The sequence below is a fragment of the Cricetulus griseus genome, assembly GCF_003668045.3.
Source record: "Cricetulus griseus strain 17A/GY chromosome 1 unlocalized genomic scaffold, alternate assembly CriGri-PICRH-1.0 chr1_1, whole genome shotgun sequence".
Classification (NCBI taxonomy): domain Eukaryota; kingdom Metazoa; phylum Chordata; class Mammalia; order Rodentia; family Cricetidae; genus Cricetulus; species Cricetulus griseus.
In genome coordinates, this window is record NW_023276807.1 from 102,142,657 (window position 1) to 102,163,711 (window position 21,055).

Genomic DNA, 21,055 nt, shown 5'->3' on the forward strand with positions numbered 1-21,055 from the left:
GTCCAGATAAATCTCTCAATTGCCATTATACTCAGTAGTGTGCAGTGAATACCAGAAACTGTTGCTAACTTTTTTTTAAGTTAACTTTCATGTAGATCATGTAAATCAAACCTGGTTTGTACTCACATTTACTTATGTTATCACAAATCACCAATTCCAGTTATATAGGAGTTGTATTCTAAAATGAATTGATAATGAGTTATATAGTAAAAATAAATACACATAGAAATCATGATTACTGTATTCACTTTGGTTGTGTCTTGTAACAGTGGGATGCTATAGGTTTAGTGCAGGGTGTTTTCTTTCCTTCAGTATGTCTTTTTGAATTTTTACTTTTAATTGCATGTATATGTGTAAGTCTGTGTGTGGGTATGTGCACATGTGTTTGGGTGCTCAAGGAGGTCAGAGGCAGCAGGACCTCTGAAGCTGCCCGATGCAGGTTCTGGGAACTGAACCCTGTCCTCTAGAAAAGCAGTATGTGTCTCAACTTCTGAGTCAACTCCCCAGCCCTCATGTTTTGTCTTGATGATAGTTGGTATCTTAGATGTGACAAAATGTAGTTTGATTGTAAGTATCCATGTTTGCTACCACACATAGGCACTGTAGAAATGTTTTGGGGTTACTTACTCCCCCAAAACTCAACTTTTTAAAAAGGGGGAACTGTTAAAATTTTGTTTAATGACAAGGTTCTGTTGACTTAACAGAATTCAAAAACTGCTAGTTTAGAGGAAGAATGATCCTGGTGGTTTACTTTCTAAAATTTAAAATGGTTTATAAACACTGTCACAACACAGCTGTAAGAAGGAATCAAAAGAAAATGTGGTGGGGTGGTGGTGGTGCACACTTTTAATCCCAGCACTCGGGAGGCAGAGGCATTCAGATCTCTGTGAATTCAAGGCCAGCCTGATCTACAGAGCGAGTTCCAGGATAGCCAGGGCTACACAGAGAAACCTGTCTTGAAAAACAAAACAAACAAACAAAAAAGTAAAAATGTGGCATGTAAGACATTAAGGATTGCTTTCCAAAATTAAAAACTATTTTAAATAGAACCCAAATTATATTCCTAATTTCCTCTTAAGGTAAATTAAAAAGTCAATTTAGCCTATTACTGGTCCCTAAATCCATAATTAGAATATCAGTTCTCAAATATGTTGACCCAAGGATTTTCAGAGAAGCCAGGGACTCTCAAACCCCTGACAGCCATCTCCACCTGCTGGCTCTGGGACACACCTTTCACCTGTCTTTAGCATAGTTGCTCCAAGCAGGAGTTGTAGGTAGCCAGACAAACTGCAGGAAGAGCCACTGGTGTTGATTCAGAGACAGGGAGGGTTTAACAAAATCGAAGACGGTTAGACTGTGGGAAGGCTAGTTCTAGACATTCCTGGGGGCTAGTGGGGCACTGGGGACGTGGTTATGACTGGTGAAGGAAAACCATCAGAAGCCTCTGGTGAAAAGTCTATTCCTGAGGGACTAAGTCCCAGGGAGGGAAGTAGTTGGTACCTTGACCTGAGGACAGAAGTGAAGGATAGTCAGAGGGGTGGGGCAAGGACTCCACAGGTGAAATTAGAGGAGTGAGTTTATGCAGGAGATGGGCAGGGAGACTCCCAGAAGATGAAGTCACACTTGAGGCAAACCAAAGCCACCTCCTTGGGATAACATGAACCCACAAACAGTGCTTAGTGCATTGCACTGCTCATTCAGGAACACCCTTTCGGCTGTACTGTGGCCTGGCACCTTTACTTAACAGTTTTCTGAGTACTTTGCTATATAGATTGCTGGACGGGCGTGGGAAATGAGAGAGTTCCAGGAAGCTTATGGTTTGAGCTTTGAAGGGGGAAATCCCCACTTCTCGGCTGGAGGTAACAGAAATTCTGAGATGTGAGGCCCTAATTAATAGCCTGGAGGAGGGCCTTTGTTTTAGAGGGAAGTATGGACACACCTGTACATTGGCAGAGCTGGCTCTTTGGAACCATCAAATCCAACAGTGCTGAACTAACCAACCCACTGTGATTCGGGAGCAAACAGTCACACTAGGAGCCAAAGGATTTGGCTTCCCCTGCCTTGCAACATTGAACAAGTTGTCAACCTCTCTGGGGGAGCTTCCTTTACCATGTGAGGCAGTCTGGTGAGCTAGATTATGCACAGATACCACAGAGGTGTGAATAAGTGGGGTGACTTGGTGTGGTAAGGACAGCGATGCAGGCACACTTGTCAGTCCATCACCTGAAAACTGGTTGGATATGGTGGCACATAACTTTAATTTCAGTATTCAGGAGAATGAGGCAGGAGGATCCTGAGTTAGAAACTAGCCTAGGCTACACAGAGACCCTTCCTTAAAAGAGGGACTGCCTGTCCTTTAATACCCATGGTTTGTCTCCTTAGAGAATAACAATAAAAAGAGTGCATCACAGTGTTTTTGGGAAAATCAAAAAAGCCAGATCTCATCTTTGCAGGTAAGATCTCTGTAGGGCTTCAACTCTGCACAAAAACATGCGTGGGAAATACACAAATGAATGGATGTAGCTGTGTTCCAAGAGCTGGGATTGACATGTGAAGCAAGCTTGTTACTAATTTTTTAAGAAAAGAAAAGAAACCAGCAGAGGGGCCCACATTGTTGTTTTAAGGACATTGTATAGTCTCAGAACAGAGGCCTTTCTTGTCCATTCTCAGGTTTGTCTCATTTTCATTTTTTGTCAGTGGAGCCTCTGCAAGACTTACTGTTTGATTCCTGAGGGAATCTAGTTAGGTAAGGACTGTGAGGAAGACAGGTCACTGCGCGGCTTCCCCACGTTTGCACAGAGCCAGGACTCCTCTGTTCTGGCTTAGGTCTTGAGATAGACATTGATGACGCTAATAGGTATAGTATAAGATTAATCTGAAAACCAAGTTTTTCTATTAGGGCTAGAAAGGAGCCCCAATAATAATTACCCTTAAGGAAGAGGACAACACCTCAAACTTTTAACTGTCTTAGGAAATATACCTGATTTTATTATTTATTTATTAAGTTTTTCAGGCAGGGTCTCACTTTGTAGCCCAGGATAGCCTTGAATTCAAGAACCTTCTGCCTCAGCCTCCTCAGTGATGGAATTACAGGCATGCATCTTCATGCCTAGCTTAATTTTACTTTTAAGTTAAGACGGAAGTTCAACCATTTATCATGCTATATAGGGACCAAAGAATGCCTAGGGAAACATGGTAGGCTGTTGACATTGATGCAGGGAAGTAATGAATCAGAGAGACAGAGAGGGAAGCAGGAAAATTGACACGGGGGAGGCAGAGAACACGCAAAGTGACAAAGTTCCAGGAAGAAGCATGCAGGAATGAAAAGTAGCTGGCCCTTTAGAAGCCTGGGAGGAGCAATTTCTGTCTCATTTGCCACCCTGGTCAACTCTGCCCTGCATGAAGCTGCTGGTGCCCATATTTATCCTATAACCTGTGAATGAGGGCCCATCCTTTCCTTTTTGAAACTTAAAAAAAATTCATTAAGTGTGATACATACTGCAAGGCCCTGCAGCACCTCAAGTAAGCCCTTGATGGGAATAGGGGCTGCATTAAAGAAAGGGAGGAGGCAGACTTGTCTGCAGGCTGCCATGCCAGGCCTTCCTTGGTGGCTGCCTGAGGCATTGGGATGTGTCCTGCTCTCTGGTGCAGGCCTCACAGTGATTAAGAGTAGAGGAAGTTAGGTAGGTGCAAAGCCTTTCTAAAACTGTTCCTGATTTCAAATCATTGCTCTTGTATCTTTCAGTTTCATGGTGGTAAAACTGGAAAAATAAGTCTTATTTCTGATGACAGTGTCTATAAAGTCTTGCCACACCAGACTTCTTGGGATGGCATTGTTTGGGCCACTTCCTCACTATCTCAGGCCTTTATTTATTTACTTATTTTTTATTTTTTGGTTTTTCAAAAGAGGGTTTCTCTGTGTAACAGCCCTGTCTGTTCTAGAACTCACTTTGTAGACCAGGCTGGCCTCGAACTCACTGAGATTCACTTGCCTCTGGGATTAATGATGTTCACCACCACACCCAGCCCAATTTAATTTTTCTGTCTGAGTCAAGTGTTGGCAAAATTTGGCACTTCTCAGAGTGATTTCCTTTACAGTGAATGTTTTTGCCAGTATCTGCCAGCTTCTGCCTTCTCAAACCACCTGGTTCCTTTCCCCTTTGTCTTCCTCCTTTTCCTCTTTTTGTTCTTCTCATTTTCTTCTTCTACCCCTGCCTTCCCTTTGGCTCCTTGTTCTTTCTCTGTCATCCCCCATTGTTGAAGCCTTTTCCTTACTATTCTTTCCTATGCTTAGTTTAGTTACCTCTCAAGAGCTGCCTCCTCCTCACACTCTTTCCTTCCTTCTCCCTCCCCTTCCCTTTTCCTCTTTCATCTTGAATAGGGTCTCACTACGTAGCCCATGCTGTCCTTCCTCAGACTCTTGAGTTCTGGGATTTCAGGTGTGCGCCACAGTACCGGGCTCAGTGTCATCATTGTGTCTCATCTGCAGACCCACATCTGGCTCTGAGAAGCTTCTTTGACTGACATATGGCCACCTCCTGCCCTACGTATTCTTTGTGTTTCCAGGCTTCAGGTGACCAGTGTGTAGCCAAGTTTCTGTCACTGGGTCATTATCTAATCCCTTGGCCTCTCACTTCCCACTGGCTGTCTTCCTATTGTTTTCTAACAGATTAGCCTCTCTGTAGTCAGAAAAGGCAAGCAGAATTATAATCAATGTTTCAAGTTGGTTGAAGCCAGAAGAATGCTGGAACTGTCGGCTGAGATAGGTCATTCACGCCATCTGAGTTTTCCTTGTCTACCAGTGGCATGTGGCATATAACAGAGTTAGCTGCAGTTTTATTAACATTTGAAGTAAACTCTAAAATGTGAAGGCCATTTAAAATTAAAAGCAAAGATTCTGGAGCCAACCAGCTTGTTCAAAACCTTAGCTCAATGCATCCCTGCATGGCCTTGGGTGCCTCTGTCTCTCTGTGTCTCAGTTTCTTCAGTGGAAAAAATAGAGATCGTCCTACCTATCTTATAGAGACATTTTATTTGTTCTTCTTGTTGTTTTGAGACAGGATCTCACATAGCCCAGGCTGGCCTTGAACTCTCTATGCTGTTGAAACTGGCCTTGAACTCCTGAATCTCCTGCCTCTACCTTCCAAGTGATGATGGTGATCATCATCACCATTATGATAGATTTTTTTTAAAGATAGGGTCTTACTATGTAGCCAGGCTGGCCTCAAAATCACCATTTTCCTGCCTTAGTCTCCAGAGTTTTGAGATTATAGGCATTCACACCCACACCTTTTTTATCATCATTATTGTATCTTGTGTTTAGGCCTTTCTCCATTAGCTATATCATCAATCATTCATTCATTTATTCATTCATCCATTTATATGTTACTCTCTCATTCATTCTGCACCTGTGTGGTGTTGCCTCCTGTAAGCCAGATCCTATGATAGATGCTTGTAGATCACTATACACATCACTCACAGTTTTAGAAAATACTTGTAAAATTATAAGTAACATTAAGGTTTCAGCAGGAAATGTATTAGAGTCAATACATTCAAATATTGGGTGGGGCAGGGAGGGGTGTTCCTTAACCTGCAAAGGCGGGCTGGGGAGACCTTTCAGAGGACAGGGCTTTTAGGTCAGGATCAGAAGAAGCATAAGGGGCCTGCCAGAAATAAAAAATGTTGATGATTTGGATAAATCAGTCATCCTCAGCTGATCCTTGTGATGTCACATTGTGCCCCGTAAGTATTCGTAATTATTATGTATCAATTACAAAAGAAAAAGAATAGAAGAAACCATTCATTTGAAAATCAGAGGTGAGCAATTTAAGAAAAAACAAAAAACAAAATCCCAAAATCCTTCTAAAAGCTCCAGATGAAAAACCTGAAAATCTACTCTGCAACCAACCGATAAACCTCCAGAATGGCCAAAAGGCCCTGGTGCTGGAAGGAGCATGCCATATTTGAAGATCTAAATGAGGACCAGTGTGGGAAAGACACAGTGACAGTAGCCCATGCCCTCTGAGTGAGGACCCTGAGCTGCTAAAGATTCCAAAGAGAGGCTCATCTAGATTGGCGGCTAGCTTGTTGGTGTAACCTCTTTGATCTCTGATGCTGTTGAACAACTTTTGTACCAAACCCATTGGGAAAACACCAGGATTGGCAATGGTTTCCTGATTTTCTGCCTCTTTGGATCCTTGAGTAAGGAGAGATGTGTACAGAGGTAATGAAAGCAGTCATTGTTTCTGGGGACATGAGCTCACCCAAAGTAAACAAATTATGACGTCTCTGGAGCAAAGCTTGTGTCTAAATGTTTGCCAGAGGTTTAGAAATAAAATATTCTGAATATATGAGACTTACCTTATTTTCTGTCTAAAGCCAGGAAGTACTATCCCAAGAGATGGCAAAAGTCAAAGGTCAAATTTCTCCAAACTTTCCATGTTGAAAAGGATGCCTCAATCCCAGCACTCATGAGGTAGAGGCAGGAAAAACCTCTTTTTGAGGCCATCTGGTCTATATAATGAGTTCCAGGATAGCCAAGGCTACAAAACCAAACCAAACCAAATCAATCAACCAAATAAAATTCCCCCCCAAAAGAAACAAAAAAATATGTCAACCAGGATTAGCTAGGATTCCTGAGAGGGAGAATAGGAAAGCAAACACAATACAGACAAGCACAAACTGAGTTCACAGAGATGGGCAGTAGGGTGTTATTCCAGTGTCCCTTTAGGGACATCCGGGAGACTGTAGCCTGGAAGGAGGAGGGAGGAAGCCAAGTCAGTGTGATGCTGTGTTCTCTCCTTGGGTCGGTAGACTTCAGCCCCCCTTGGTTATAGAACTTTGGACAAGTCATTCTGTAACTCTAACCTCCAGGCCTCTCCTCTATAATGTGAAGTTGGGAAGGGAATAATTCCAACCTTAAAGAGTTGTTGTGGCCACTCAGTAAGATAAAGGTCTAACAGAGACATCACAGAAGTTAGTGGTTTTCTTTATATCTTATTCTGCCAGGATGCTGCTCTCAAAGAGTGGTACCCAGGGTAGAAGCATCAGCAAGACACAGGCTTTTGTTAGAAACCTAGACTTACTGAATCAGAAACTGAGGGTGTGTCCCAGCAATTCATATTAATTAAACTTTAGATGATTCTAATGAGAACCGCCAGATTTAGCAAAATAGAGGATAACATATTTAGAAGATATAGAATGGTTAGTTAAATCTGACTTTCAAACAATCAAAACACTGGTAGTATGTGTATGCCAAATATTGGGTAATGCCTGCTTATACAACAGCATTCATAGTTACCTGAAATGCAGAGGTGAGTGCACATTTCGTGTTCTGGGCTAGCTCATGTTTGAGCATCACTGGAGAGCTATGTCTAGCATGACCCAGTGAACGGAGAGGAGGCCCCGGGAATCTCGATGTCCTTTAAAGGAGAGAACTGACACAGGAAGCAGAGTCGGCTCTGGATACTGGATATTTTGGGCATGGCATGACCTTTAATAAAGAAAGCAGTTGCTGAGAACATTTTTCTTTTGAGCTATGATGATCTTGTTCCTGAAAGGAAAAATCTTGGTGTCTCTCAGGAACTTCATCATAGTCTATAAACACGTGTTGGTAACAGCATTATCAGTACTTCTTCACAATGGTGTGTCTTTGTAGGGTGAACTGTCTCAGAGACTTCTCACACCTGCCACCTCACAACCTGTTCTGAGGGCGACTGAGAGTCTTCTCGTTCTCTCCCCCTTTTCTATCTTGAGACAGGCTCTCATGCAACACAGGCTGTCCTCAGACTTGCCATATAGCCATGGCTTGTCTTGAACATCTATCCTTCCACCTTTACTTTACATTGTTGACATAGGTGCACTCTGCTGCACCTGGCTGGCAAAGAGGGATTCTTATTCTTGGTTTAGAGTAGAGGAAACTGAAGTTCAAAGCGTTAAAGCAACTGACTTCAGGTCCTGTAATTTGCTATGTCAAAGGCAAGATTAGAACCAGGTCGGAGTGCACCCCCTGTGCTCAGGAGAAGGAGCTTATGCCATTTTCCTGGGCTGTCAAGCATGGCTGTTGGTGCAGGGTCCTGGGTGTACACAGGCTGCTGATTTCCTTAGGCCATGGGGTAAAGGTAAAGTCGGTGTGTGATTTGAATCACTTTCCCCCTTGGTGACATAGTTTAGTTTTCATTTGAAAACAGCAAGGTTGAGTGTACTCACCTACAGGCTCTTATGTCAGCAGGATTTGTTTTCTACTTCTCCTCATACAAAAAGCAATTGTAGTTAGCAGTCAGTGAACTTTACCACATCAGTTCATTTCTTTGTTTAGTTAAATAACTAAATGGTGTGTGTCCATGTACATATTTGTTCTGGTGCACATGCCATGTTTGTGTGCAGAAGTCAGAGGACAACTGGTGGGAATTCTGTCTCTTTTTTTCTCCCACCATTTAAGTTCTGGGTGTTGAACTCAGGTTGTCAAATGTGGCAGTGAGGTCCCTTACCTGATGGGCTGTCTCACTAGCCCTTGGTGACATTTTTACACGACACCAATGCTGAACTTACATGCCTGCTTTTTCTCAGCCTTCAGGCTCTGTCAGTGAGTCTGAGAGAGTGCTGGAGGGTCTAAAGATTTGTGTTCTAATAATTAAATTTCATAAAATCATTGTGAAAAATTAGAAAAGTCTAAAAAGCAAAATAAATATGTGCTCTGTGTTTTCTCTTCCAAACACAACCATGCCAGAATTATGTATATACATAATGCATGTACATGTATATGCATGTATCAATTTATGTATATGCATGCACACACATGCACTTAAATATTTTGAGGATCATATGGCACATAGGCTATATTATATGAAGCTATCTTTTGTGTTATTTTGAAACAAGGTCTCTTGTAGCCCTTGTGGCTTCAAACAATATGTAGCTGTACTCCTGACGTTCCTGTCTGCACTCTGAAGTTCTGGGATTACATGGTGCTCCACCAGATCTGTCTCCATTTTGATTTATTGAGACAAGGTTTCTGACATAGCTTAACTGATCTGGCACTCCCTATGTGAACCAGGGCAGTCTGGTAACCTTCCTGTCCCAGCCTCCTGAGGTCTGGTATTGTTGGCATTTCTACCATGCCTGCCTGTATGTTAGTTCAGTTTACATTTTATCATGATCATCTCCCATGTTATAGCAAAATTTTCCCAAACTATCATTTAATTTAATGGCTGCATAGTATTCCATCATTAGTATGAATATTAATTTATCAATTTTTAAAATATCGTTCGGCATTTTAGTTAGAAACATGTTCTCCTGTTTTCAGCTGTTGTAAGTAGCACGGTAGTAAATGTCCCAATGAAATCTCATTGAGTGTCTCTCACAATGTTCTTAAGGTAGAGTTAAAAAACCAGAGCATCCATATCCATGCTAATCAGGATGGTGTAGAGGAAGGAGTTGCATTTGTATTTTTTAACTAGAAATATCACAAATATAAGAGAGATGTTGCTGGGTCCTAACGGCTCCTTCTGGAGAGGGGGAGAGAAAGCTCGGTGCCAACGGCACAGACACGGAGAGTCAGGAGAAAAGTTTAGCAACATTGCACGGCCACCCCCTCATTGGCTAGTCACAATCAGGATCTCTGACAGCGCCAGGCAGACTCCAGGTTGGCTCCTCAGCACCTCATGGGCCTTAACTTCCTACAAGACTCTATTTACTTGTCAACAGCGAGTCATTGAAAAGGATTCACCTGTTTGAGTATAACCTACAACATTAGGTAGATGGCACAGTGGGTAAAATGCTTGCTGTGCCAGTGTGCTGGCCAATTTTATGTTAGCTTGACAGAAGCTAAAGTTATCTGAAAGGAGGGAACCTCAGTTGAGAAAATGCCTCCATAAGATCCATCTGTAAGACATTTTCTTAATAATTGATGGTGGGCCCAGTCCATTATGGGTGGTGCCATTCCTGGGATAGTGATCCAGAGTTCTATGAGAAAGCAGGCTGAGAAAGCCATGATGAGCAAGCCCAGTCAGCAGCAACCCTCCATGGCCTCTCATCAGCTCCTGCCTCCAGGTTCCTGCCCTGTGTGAGCTCCTGTCCTGACTTCCCTCAATGATGAGGAGTGATATGGAAGTGTAGGCCAAATAATCTTTTCCTCCCCAACTTGCTTTGGTCATAATGTTTCATCACAGTAATAGTAACCATTAACTAGGATAACAAGCATAAGGACCTGAATTCAGATCCCCAGCCCCTGTGTAAAATCTGGCACAACAATTCACTCCTGTAGATCCAACACTAGGGATGGAGTATAGGATAGAGATAGGCAGATCCCTGGAGGTCACATGATACCCTTCTAGGAACTCTTTTTTCATATGGGACATCACGTCACTACATAACCAGGCTGGCTTGTAACTTGCTCTGCCGCCTGAGCTTGTCTGGGAGCAATTGCTTCTTTAAATGCTGGAATTTCATTCACTGTGGCTCCTGAGGAGCTATGTTGTTTGAAGAAGGCTTTCCCACAATCTGCTGAATCACTTCAGGTGATTCTCACCGCAACGGTTTCAAAACTTGGCTGTGACCTGAGACCAACTTGCAAATCTTGAGTTTAGTAGTTCTGGGGTTTCAGAGGTGAGACGATCAAAGCCTCTTTCAGACCATGTGCTGAGTTTTGACATGTGACTGAAATGATAGTGTCTCCCATTGGACAGACCTTAACTCTGTAACTCATGGTTACAACTCTGCAGATAAAAGTCAGGCATTTAGAGAGAGGTATTTCTTCCACACCAACTTTTTGTCCACTTGATCTTAGCACTCTGAGTAGCCAGAGACTGTTTCTGCTCCCAAGTAAGTCTGGGTGGTAACTGAGAAGTTGCAGTCTCAAAAGTCCCAGGTGGAACTGATGAGCCTGCAGAAGACTGTGAGTAGCTCTGGTTCCAGGAGTCCATTTCCAGGGCTGAGTTACTCATTGAAGGCATAGTCATTAAACACTGTCTGTCTTTGGTCCTGGAGATAGGTGTAATCCCATTGCTTTCTAGCTCTAACATCAAGAGCAGGGAGAAATGATACAGTTGTATGTTTTCCTGTGGGTGAAAGTAGTTTTCCCTTAAGAAAAGGCTCACAGGAAATCATTCAGTTTGTGTCAAACCCCAGAGGGACCAAAAGGAAAATTTTAATGGTAGAATCACTGTCCTATGGAAGACTGAATTGATCTTATCAGAGATCTAAATTGCAGTGAGAGGCAAGCTGTCCTGGGTAAATGGTCCAAATAATCGAGGGGCAGTTCTTCTCAGATTGATGGGCATTAGAGGGACTGGGACTCCTGCCAAGGAGCTGGTGCTGAGAGGTGGGTTGAAAGATTTGGTGCTACCAGACTTGGTTCTGGTGAGATCTCCCTTCCTGGTTTGCAGATAGCTGCTGCCCTCCTGGGTCTTCATGTAGCCCCCTCCTCTGTGTGTGTGTGTGGTGGGGCAGTGGAGGGGAGAATAAAAGATTTCTGGGATCTTCTCTTTCTTTTATAAAGACACCAATCTTATCACAAGGCTCTGCCTGTATGACTTCATTTAACCTGATAAGCTTCAAAATAATCTTGTCTCCAGATAAAGTCATGCTGGACTTTAGGCTTTGAAATATAAATCGTCTTTAAGGGTCAAGTAGTTGTCCACTGGGGGTGAAATGGGAGAAAATGGATACTGACTAGAGATAGATCCATGACAGTCGTTAGTAAGCCAACATCTTGATTGCCTTCTGAATACCTGTAATATGAGAAGTGGGGAGGCTCTCAAGTGGTGTGGGTACCTAGATGGTAAGAGAACAAGAAAGAATCCCAACTGTAATGTGAAGTTCAAGCACATTCGTGTGAGAGAAAATTAGCTTTGAAATCTTACTGAGTTCCTAGAGATTTATTGCTAGGCTTGGAGCTTTCAGGACACTGCTTAGTGGGCCCATGGGAGCTGGTGGTAGAGAGGACCCAGGAGAACTTCTCTGGTCAGAGTAGAACTATGCTTTGCAGAGATAACTGAACATGTGGGTAGGTGGGTGGGGATGAGGAATGGGAGGGAGGGAGAGAGAGACTTGAAATGACATAGAAAAGTGCTGGTGGGATGGCTCAGTGGGTAAAGCCATCCGGAAGATCTGAGTTTAATCCCAAGGACCCATAAGGTGGAAGAAGCAAACTGATTCCTGCAAGTTGTGCTTTGGCCTTCATGTACATACCATAGCACCCCCCCCACACAAATGCACATAAATGCTCGTGAGTACTCTCTCTCTCCCCACCCCGGTCTGTCTCTCCACATCCCCATGTAGAAAGTACCAGATGGAACCCTGCGCCCTTGCAGCAGTTGGGCTCAGGCTCCTCGGCTGACTGGGGAGGAGAACCTGTAGCCTGCAGGGTGCCTGGGTAGAACTGTGTTTCAGCAATGGGAACTGGAGCAGTGTTCCAGCCTCCGTCTCTCTTTATGATGACGACATGGAAAAGGCACTGCTGGATGCCCAGCATGAATCTGGATGAAGTATCTCTGAGAGTCTTCGCCTCTCTCCAGACACCACAGACACACACAGCCAAAACAGACACCACAGCACTGGAGAGAAAAACAGCACTCTGCCTGAGGAAGATTATATTGAGAGAAGAAGAGAAGTTTGAAAACCTCAGATGGGATGTGGGGTTGGTCAGGTAGGCCAGAAAATATCTGCCTCTGCCACCCACCCACAAGGAGTTCCTTCTTAAACACCCGAAGAGCACAGCTACTCAGCATGAGAAACACAAGTGTATGATGAAGAAAAGGGTGTTGAGAAATCGGACTTTCTGAAGGTTTTTCTTTCATTTCTGTTGCTGTCTCATCTACTGGCCTAGATTGGGAGTCTACATTGGAAGGAGCCTGGTGACTCCCACTAGTACCTCTGATGAAGAACTGCACCTGACTTTCATTCACACATTCATCTGAGCTGCAACAGCTAACTGAAGAGCGTGATCCTTGGTTGTGTGTGCACCGTGATTGCAGTGTTCCTGACTTAGTGAGACAGAATAGACTCTAATATCATGATCTATAGATTATATCTATGGGATCAATTAACAAGTGTGTCAGACTTATGCCTATTGTAGCATTTATTAGTAGATTCTCCTTGAATATTGGCTATAAATAGTATAATTTTAATATAGTAGCAATGGTGTATTTAAAATTTATCTGTAATTAATTGTAATCCAATTAAAGCAATTTACACTTCAAAAGAATGAGTTAGTGGTATTAAAATCATTTAAGGATTTGTCCTAAAGGAATATTGGGGCCTTATGATCCTATTATATAGTATAAAACACTACATGGTTAATTAAGTGATACAGGTTATCTTTAAGGACCTCTTACTGTGTGGATTGTTAAGTAGCAGGTAGAAGCTAAAGTTATCTGTAAATGGAGTTCTTAATTGGTCTAAAAAATAAAAACCTGGAGTCAGATATAGAGGAAAATGCTGAAAGATCAGAGAGAAGAAGGAGCAAGCCAAAGCCTTCATTCTTCTCAGCAGAAAAGAGCCTGCTTATAGCCTTTCTCCGACCAGACGTCTCACTTCCTGTCTGTCTGTACAGACCTCCAGACCTCTATGGTTAGCTAGTGGCAAGCTCCATCCTCTGGTCTTCAGAGAAGCTTTATTTGCACAAGCAAGATATCACCACAGTTACCCGTGTCCCCCACTGTGTGGCCCCCATGTGCTCTTCTTGCTCTCCAGCCTGGCTGTCTGCTGTCTGCCATCACTCTGCTGACTTTAATTAACCCCATTGTTTGTACTTAAATTTTGTGTTTTTAAAATAAGCTGTTTCATAAGCAAATCTGTCTACTTTAAAAACTGGGAATGGGCAAAATAAATATAAATCCTAAAAACAAAAAATGCTAGATGTCAATAATATTGTGGAGACAGACGGGGGTTTTGTAGCTGATTGGGCACAGGTCGTGGGGTGGGGGTTGGGTTGGGACCAAGTCTGGAATGAGGCCAAAGCAGTCCTCCTTACATAAAAGAACCCAATCCAGTCCCAGGATATCCTGGTACCAGCAATATTCCCTTGACTTTATTCCATCCCTTTCTCTGAGATGCTCTGGTGGCCACCCTGTGTATGTTCCCTGCTCAGTCTGTATAATGTTACCTACAAGTTTTCTCTTCTTAATGCGTGGCATTCACCTTGCCAGCCTTGGTTATGCCTTCCCTCATCAAACCCACTAACAAAGGCTGTGGGCTTTGTTTTTAAAGCATAAACAGCCGGTCTCCAAGCTTGTTTTTGTCTCACCTAGGCCAAGTTGCTATCCTCGCTCTCACCCAGCTGCAACGGTGGCCTTCTGATGTTACACTCCCTGCACAGGATGCAGAGATGAATGGCTCAGCTCCTGAGCAGCTGGACTCACAGGGCACCCTGATGGGCTGTGGGACTTCTCCTGTCCTCCTCACAGTTCAAATCAAGTTAAAGAATGACCCACAGATGGTCTGATGTGTAGATGTGTCCTGTTGCTCCTTCAAGCCTCTTTGTGTTTTTGTTATTTTTCAAGTCCCCATGCCTGCTGTGGGAATTGGACCCACAGATGTCAACATAGGCAAGACCCAGCAGTCCTCTGATTGCTCATGTTTATTTGTTTATTTATTTATTTACTTTTGTTTCCAGATTGGAGCCTCTCTCTTTGCCAGTAACATTGGAAGTGGTCACTTTGTGGGACTGGCAGGGACAGGAGCAGCCTCAGGCATTGCCATGGGAGGCTTTGAATGGAACGTGAGTAATACCCGAGCCACTGTATCCTAGGGGTAGAAGGAGCTGGTATCAGTTCCTTTTTCATTACTGTAATAAAATGTTGGAGGCAGATTAACTTTATAAAGAAAAGATACTTATTTAGTCAATAGAGTTGAAGGCTGAAGTTTAAACAACACTGTTCAGGCTGTTGTGAGGCTCCCCCTGGACTGTGTAACCTCAGTGTGGGTGGCAAATGATGGAGGGACGTCACCCACAGCAGGAAGTCCTTTTAGAATTACCTAGAAGACACAAGGCCTTCCCAGTGTGCTCTGCTACCTCATAGAGGCACTGCCACCTTTCTACATGGAGGACTAAGCTTCCGGTGTGTGGTTACAGCAGAGTCTTAGCAGCCAGCACTGTCTATGTTCGGAGGACCCTGAAATGTTATGGGATCCTCAGAACCACCCTGGGTGCAGATGGGGTTATTTTTTAAAATTAATTTATTTTTTTACATTTCAATCACAGTTCCCGCTCCCTCCTCTCCCCCTGATCCCCCCACTCCCCCTCCCACCTCCCGTCTGCTCATCCGAGAAGGTGAGGCCTCGATGGGAACATTTTGACTCCGGGAGCTTTCATAGGAGAGGCACTCTGGTTATATCCTCACAGGGCCCCCCTCTCTTCCCTTGGTCCTAAAGGGGAGGCTTCCTCCAGCCATATTAGAGGTTGGGAAATGCTGCTGGATCTTCCTCCCTCCCTCCTTTCATCTTTCTTTCCTCTCTTCCTCTATCCTTCCCCCTCCCTCCCTCTGTTCCTTCCTTTTTCCTTCCTTTCTTTCCATTTTTCTCTACATGATATTTTACTACTTATAAACCAGGGAAGAAGAAAAAAGAGAACTCAGAGCTCTAGGGGGAAGTCTACTCTGTATTGACAATGGGGAGTCTGCTCTGTGTTGACAGCGGGAAGTCTGGGCTGCACCCTGGGTTCTCTTCCACTGTTGTCTCACATGCTTTTTCCATAGGCCAAGCAAGTAGCAACATCTATCCTAGCCACTTAGGAAGAAAAGAAGGAAGGAAGGAAGAAAGGAAGGAAGGAGGGGGTGGGGATTCTATAGCAGTTGAGGGTCTCTTGAAAGAGGTAGAGGTGGGTAAGTTTTCTTCTGATCTGAATTTACCTCTTGTTTTGGTTGCAGGCCTTGATTTTTGTGGTTGTGCTGGGCTGGATATTCGTCCCTATTTACATCAGGGCTGGAGTAAGTACCCACTCTGTTATCTCTCCTCATCAGCAAGTATACATGTGAACTTGATCCTTTTGGAGTCCACAGGGGACTTTATGGCATAAATGACAGAGAATAGTCCAGGTCTGTTTTCATTCCTAGGTTTTAAGATAGCTCCTGATTGTCTGCAGGGGCTCAATTCAGTCCAAGTTCATTACTCTTCCATCTAGGAAGGTCCCTAAGTGACCCTACTTTACTCAGGGCCCCGCAAGCATCCTGCATCATTTCTCAGGGTGTGTTCTTGTGCTACCCTGCTATGATCTTGTTTACTTCCTCCCCTAGAAGGGAAGGAAATAGGTTGAGAAAAAGAACTATGTCTGTAATGATAAGTCTTTCCGCCAAGCTGCCTGAGTTCTGCCTGCCGCATTAGGGCCCCAAATAACACACAGAGACTTATGTTAGGTACAATGCTGTTGGCCAATGACTAGGACTTATCTTATGGAGGATGCCGCAGAATACGTCCTGTCATCCTGGGATCACATGGCGGCTCCAGAGTAGAGAGCAGGAGGAAGAGGAAGAGAGCAACTTCCTGTTTGTCCCTGCTTATATTCTGAGTCTGCCTGCTATGTCACTTCCTGCCTGGATTACAAGACTTTACTATATTTCCCAGAATCCTCCTCGACTCCTAGTCCCACCTATCTTTCTGCCTCATTGGCCGAACAGTGCTTTATTCAACAACCAATAAGATAAACATACACAGAAGGATGTCCCCATCATATATCACCCTTCATTTATGCACAACATCATCTCCCATTTGGAGTATGTGGCTGATCAAACATAGCTTTATCACCACCTCCTAAGTGACATATATAAGCACCTCCTTCATGTAAATGTATACATTGGGAGCTAAAGGTGATATAGGGCAAACTATGCAGGCTATATCTTCTGAAGACTTGTGGTTGTTTGTTTTTTACTCTTTTTTACTCTTTGGCTCTTTTGGAAGATCCGCCACCCAGCTCCCAAATAAACCCACAGACATGGAGTCTTAATATTTCTTATAAATGCCTGGCCTTAGCTTGGCTTGTTTCTAGGCAGCTTTCTTAACTTAAATTTTCCCCGTCTACTTTTTGCCTCTGGGTTTTTTTTCCTGATTTTTACTTCTGTATATCTTACTTTACTCTGTGGCTGGCTGGGTAGCTCGTCCCTGACATCCTCTCACTCTATCTTGCTCCCCCTTTTCGTCCCAGATTTCTCCTCCTGTTTTTACTCTCTGTCTGCCAGCCCCACCTATCCTATCTCCTGCCTTGCTATTGGCCGTTTAGCTCTTTATTAGACTTTTAGGTGTTTAAACAGGCAAAGAATCACAGCTTCACAGAGTTTCAGAAATGCTGCATAAACAAAAGCAACACATCTTTACATCATTAAAGAAACGTTCCAGAGCATAAACAAATGTAACATACCTTAAAATAATATTACCACAAAGGCTCACAGATTGCTAGTGACATATTGGTTCCAGAAGACAACAGGCTAAGGATACAGGGAGCAAAACAGAGTGTGGTTGAGATTTGCAGAAGGGAACTAGCAGAATATTTGGGAAGGCTGAAGTACAATCCTTTGTACTGCCTTGTAGAACAAGGTGATAGTCACATTTAACTAGACAACTTCTTTGGTGCATTAGTAAGCGATTACCATTGTCTTATTTGTAGTAGATGCACTATATAGAAAAAATACATACATACATACAGACAGACATATGCAGAGAGACAGACACATACAAACACCTTTGCATTCACCTTTTCCAGGGCAAGCACCTGCCTCCTTGGTTATGTCAGTCATGTGTTTATTGGATACTTTTGATATACTGCAACTGAATGCTAGGGCCTCCCCTACTTCTACTGTATTGGGTATGTGGACTGAACTAAGCAAATGACAACTGGCTGCTTTGTTGACTTCCTGGACTAACAAGGGGTATGACTCCCTGACCACTCTCCCTGGCTCTGACACCAGGATGGACCCCATGTATCTGCTTGCCCTGGGCTCTCTGTTCACTTTGGCTCCATTCCATCCCATCCAGGTGGTGACGATGCCAGAGTATCTGCGGAAGCGGTTTGGAGGCAAGCGAATCCAGATCTACCTTTCCGTTCTGTCCGTGTTGCTTTACATTCTTACCAAGATCTCAGTGAGTACATTACCATGGGTAGGGTGGGGTGGGGTGGGGGAGGGGAAGCTGGCCATTGGTTCCTTTTCTCACTACCCACATACGCTGTTCCACCAAGAAGCAGAGTGTTCCCTGTACACAAATTTTAAAACATCCTTGTTGTGTATGATAAACTACTGCAGATTGCTTGACCTTAACTATAGCGACACTTTTCCATTCTTGGTTCATCTATTTCCTTCTAATTTTTCAACAATATATAAACCAAATCCTAGAGTTTATAGTGTTTTATTCTCAATTCTTCAGCATACACCTTTAATTTTTGGAACCAATAACCATTATGCTTTTACAACATTTAATAAAAACTTAAAAAATAAAGTGATTTAAAAATTCAGATAACTTAATGTTTGGCATGTCCAAAATTTCTTGATTATCTAAAAATGTTTTCATAGGGTTAGGACTCATTGAATTAATTGTTCCTCAAAGAAAAATATTTTTATAAGTTTTTCCCTCTTACATTATCCTCTGGTCTGGCTTACATACAAACACCGAAAAAATTAGATTGTTTCCTTATTCAATAATAAAAGTTCTTTATACTATTCTGGATGCTAGACCCTTACCAGGTGCATAGCTTGCAAACATTTATCGTTCACTTTCTGGACAGTGTCCTTTGATTCACAAAGGTTTTACATTTTGGCAGAATTGTCAATTTTGTATTTGTTGCTCATGCTTTTGGTGATATTTCTTAGAATTTGCTGTAAAATTCAAGAGAATGAAGATTTATTTCCATGGTTTCTATGTTTCTATTAAGAGTTAAATAAAATTGTGTGTATGTGAGCGCGCACGTGTGTGTGTGTGTGTGTGTGTGTGTGTGTGTGTGTGTGTATACACCATGCATGCACATATGGAGGCCAGAAATCCTTGTTAAATGTCTTTTTCTATTGCTCTCCACCTCATTTGTTTGAGACAAGGTCTGTCTCTGAACGTGGAGCTCGCCATTCAGTTACTGAGTCCCTGGGATCTGCCTGTCTCCAACCCCTGTGTTTGGGATTATTAACATATGCCACGTCTACTTTTACCTGGGGCCTAGGGACTTGAATTAAGGTTCTTGTGTATGCATAGCAAGCATTTTATTTCCTGAGCCCACTCTCAGCCTTTCTCCTTAGAGTGTTACTTTTTATTGTCTTGGATTAGATCTATGTTGAATTAAGTTGTATATGTAAGGAAGGGTCCATGCGTTCTTTTGTGTGTGGATACTCAATCCTCCCAGCAGTGTTGGCTGAAGACCCCATTGTTTCCCATGAGTGGTTTTGAGCTTGCTGCCACTGAGGACTTTTTCTTAAGGAGATTAACAACCAGGAATGCTATCCCACTTGACAACGCTTCCTGATGCATACTATTGATGTCCTCAATTGGTAGCAGCTTGATTGTTGCCTCTGAATTCTCCTTCCCAATTCCAGGGTTAGTTTTTAGTTACAAGATGAAAAACCTGGACTTTCCAGCCCTTATTTCACTAGAGACCAGTGTGCAGAGCCTTGACTGGGAATTCTAGGAGTGCTGAAGAGATCAGGACCGGCTTCAGAAGGGAGGGAAGATACCCACTGAGGGGGGCAGAGACGATGTAAACAGTGGGTTTGGGGCACCTTACAAGAGACAGGACACTAAGAAGGAACTGTCTTAGTTTAGCTGTGAGTGTGTGAGCACATAGGAAAGGGAACACAGCTTTCCTTTTTGGAGGTCAGCATTCTTAGGCCACAGTTCAAGCTGGTGGAAGTCTGTTTTGTCACTGTTGCCATGGAAAGGGTACTCTTTGCCCTTAGGCTGGTATAGGGACAGTCACATAAATAAACTAATGCCAGGCCTTTTTTCCCCTTCTTATCACCTCACCTGCTTTTCAGGTTACTGATTAAACCTCCTTAGACTTGAGAGCCCCCAGGAAGTCAAGGGCCAGCCCCTTGCAGCCCAGCATGAACGAAGGAGCATGCTATATTCTCCAGCAGCCACCATTGGTTACAGTTGGCAACTGAATCGTACACAGTTGCAGGCTGCTTCTGTGTGTGATTTCCGAGACTCCTGGCTGAAGGTCCTGGCCAACCTAATACTTGTTTCATGATCCGATCCCAAAGATGTCTTGAAAACTGCACTCCACTCTAATTCCCACCAGGGGCTTTACCCGCTACCTCTGGTTCTCATCAGTAGACTTCAGGGCTGGGATGTGCATTTTACTTTCCAACCATGAAAAAAGAAACTGAGTCCAACCATGAAAGAAGAAACCGAGTCCAAAGGTAACTTTCTCAAAAGCCACAAGCTAGGACTGGGGAGACAGCTCAATGAGTAATAGCACCAGCCACGTAAGCCTAATGGCTTGCGTTCCATCCCCAGGACCCACATAAAAAGCCAGATGCAGCAGAGTGCGTCTGCAATCCCAGCCCAGGCACAGTGAAGTGGACAGGACAACTGGCTGCAAGCTTGTGAGCCTGCTAGCCTGAAGCAGCTGCTCAGAGAAACAAACAAGGGAGATCCTGCCTTTGCAAATCAGATGGTGAGAACCAACTTGGAACATTTCCCTCTGATTTCCATATGTGAATGTATACACACTGACATGCACACATGCACACACACATGTGAACACACATCTGTTATACAGACACGTAGGTCTCCATCACTGTGATGTAAAACTGTCTAGGCTCAAAGCTTGTAGTCTCATAATTCTGCTCTCTATTCAGGTGAGATGAAGCCAGAGAATGGAAAGGGATAGAGTGTCTCAACCTGTGCCCTAAGCACAGGATGGACATTTACAGACAGACAGACTGCACAGAGAAAAGGGCTTTGTGAGACTCAATAGGAACAGAACTGGAATATGTCCTTTCTGTAGTATAAATCTTACATTCCTCTGTAGAAATTGGGTCAAAACCCAAACCCCAGGGAAAGTGAAGTGGTTTTATAATGCACACTGTACCCGAATGGCTAGAAGAAGGCTCTGGAAGGACTGTGTGGAGGAAGCATCTGCTTC

At 43.4% G+C, this 21,055-nt stretch overlaps 1 protein-coding gene and 1 pseudogene across 3 annotated transcripts in view; both read left to right on the plus strand.

Annotated features, from left to right (window-relative positions):
- The window catches only part of Slc5a1 (solute carrier family 5 member 1), a 64,392-nt gene that overhangs the window by 12,061 nt on the left and 31,276 nt on the right, over window positions 1–21,055 (plus strand). For 2 of the 3 annotated variants that reach the window (XM_027387226.2, XM_035452728.1), the window contains exons 3-5: window positions 14,612–14,716; window positions 15,864–15,923; window positions 17,962–18,066. In XM_027387226.2, the coding sequence (XP_027243027.1) occupies window positions 14,612–14,716; window positions 15,864–15,923; window positions 17,962–18,066 (270 nt within the window). Of the gene's footprint in view, window positions 1–14,611; window positions 14,717–15,863; window positions 15,924–17,961; window positions 18,067–21,055 lie in introns of those variants that run through there. The other variant, XM_035452729.1, reaches the window with a different exon arrangement.
- Window positions 8,110–12,914, plus strand: LOC113832234 (annotated as a pseudogene).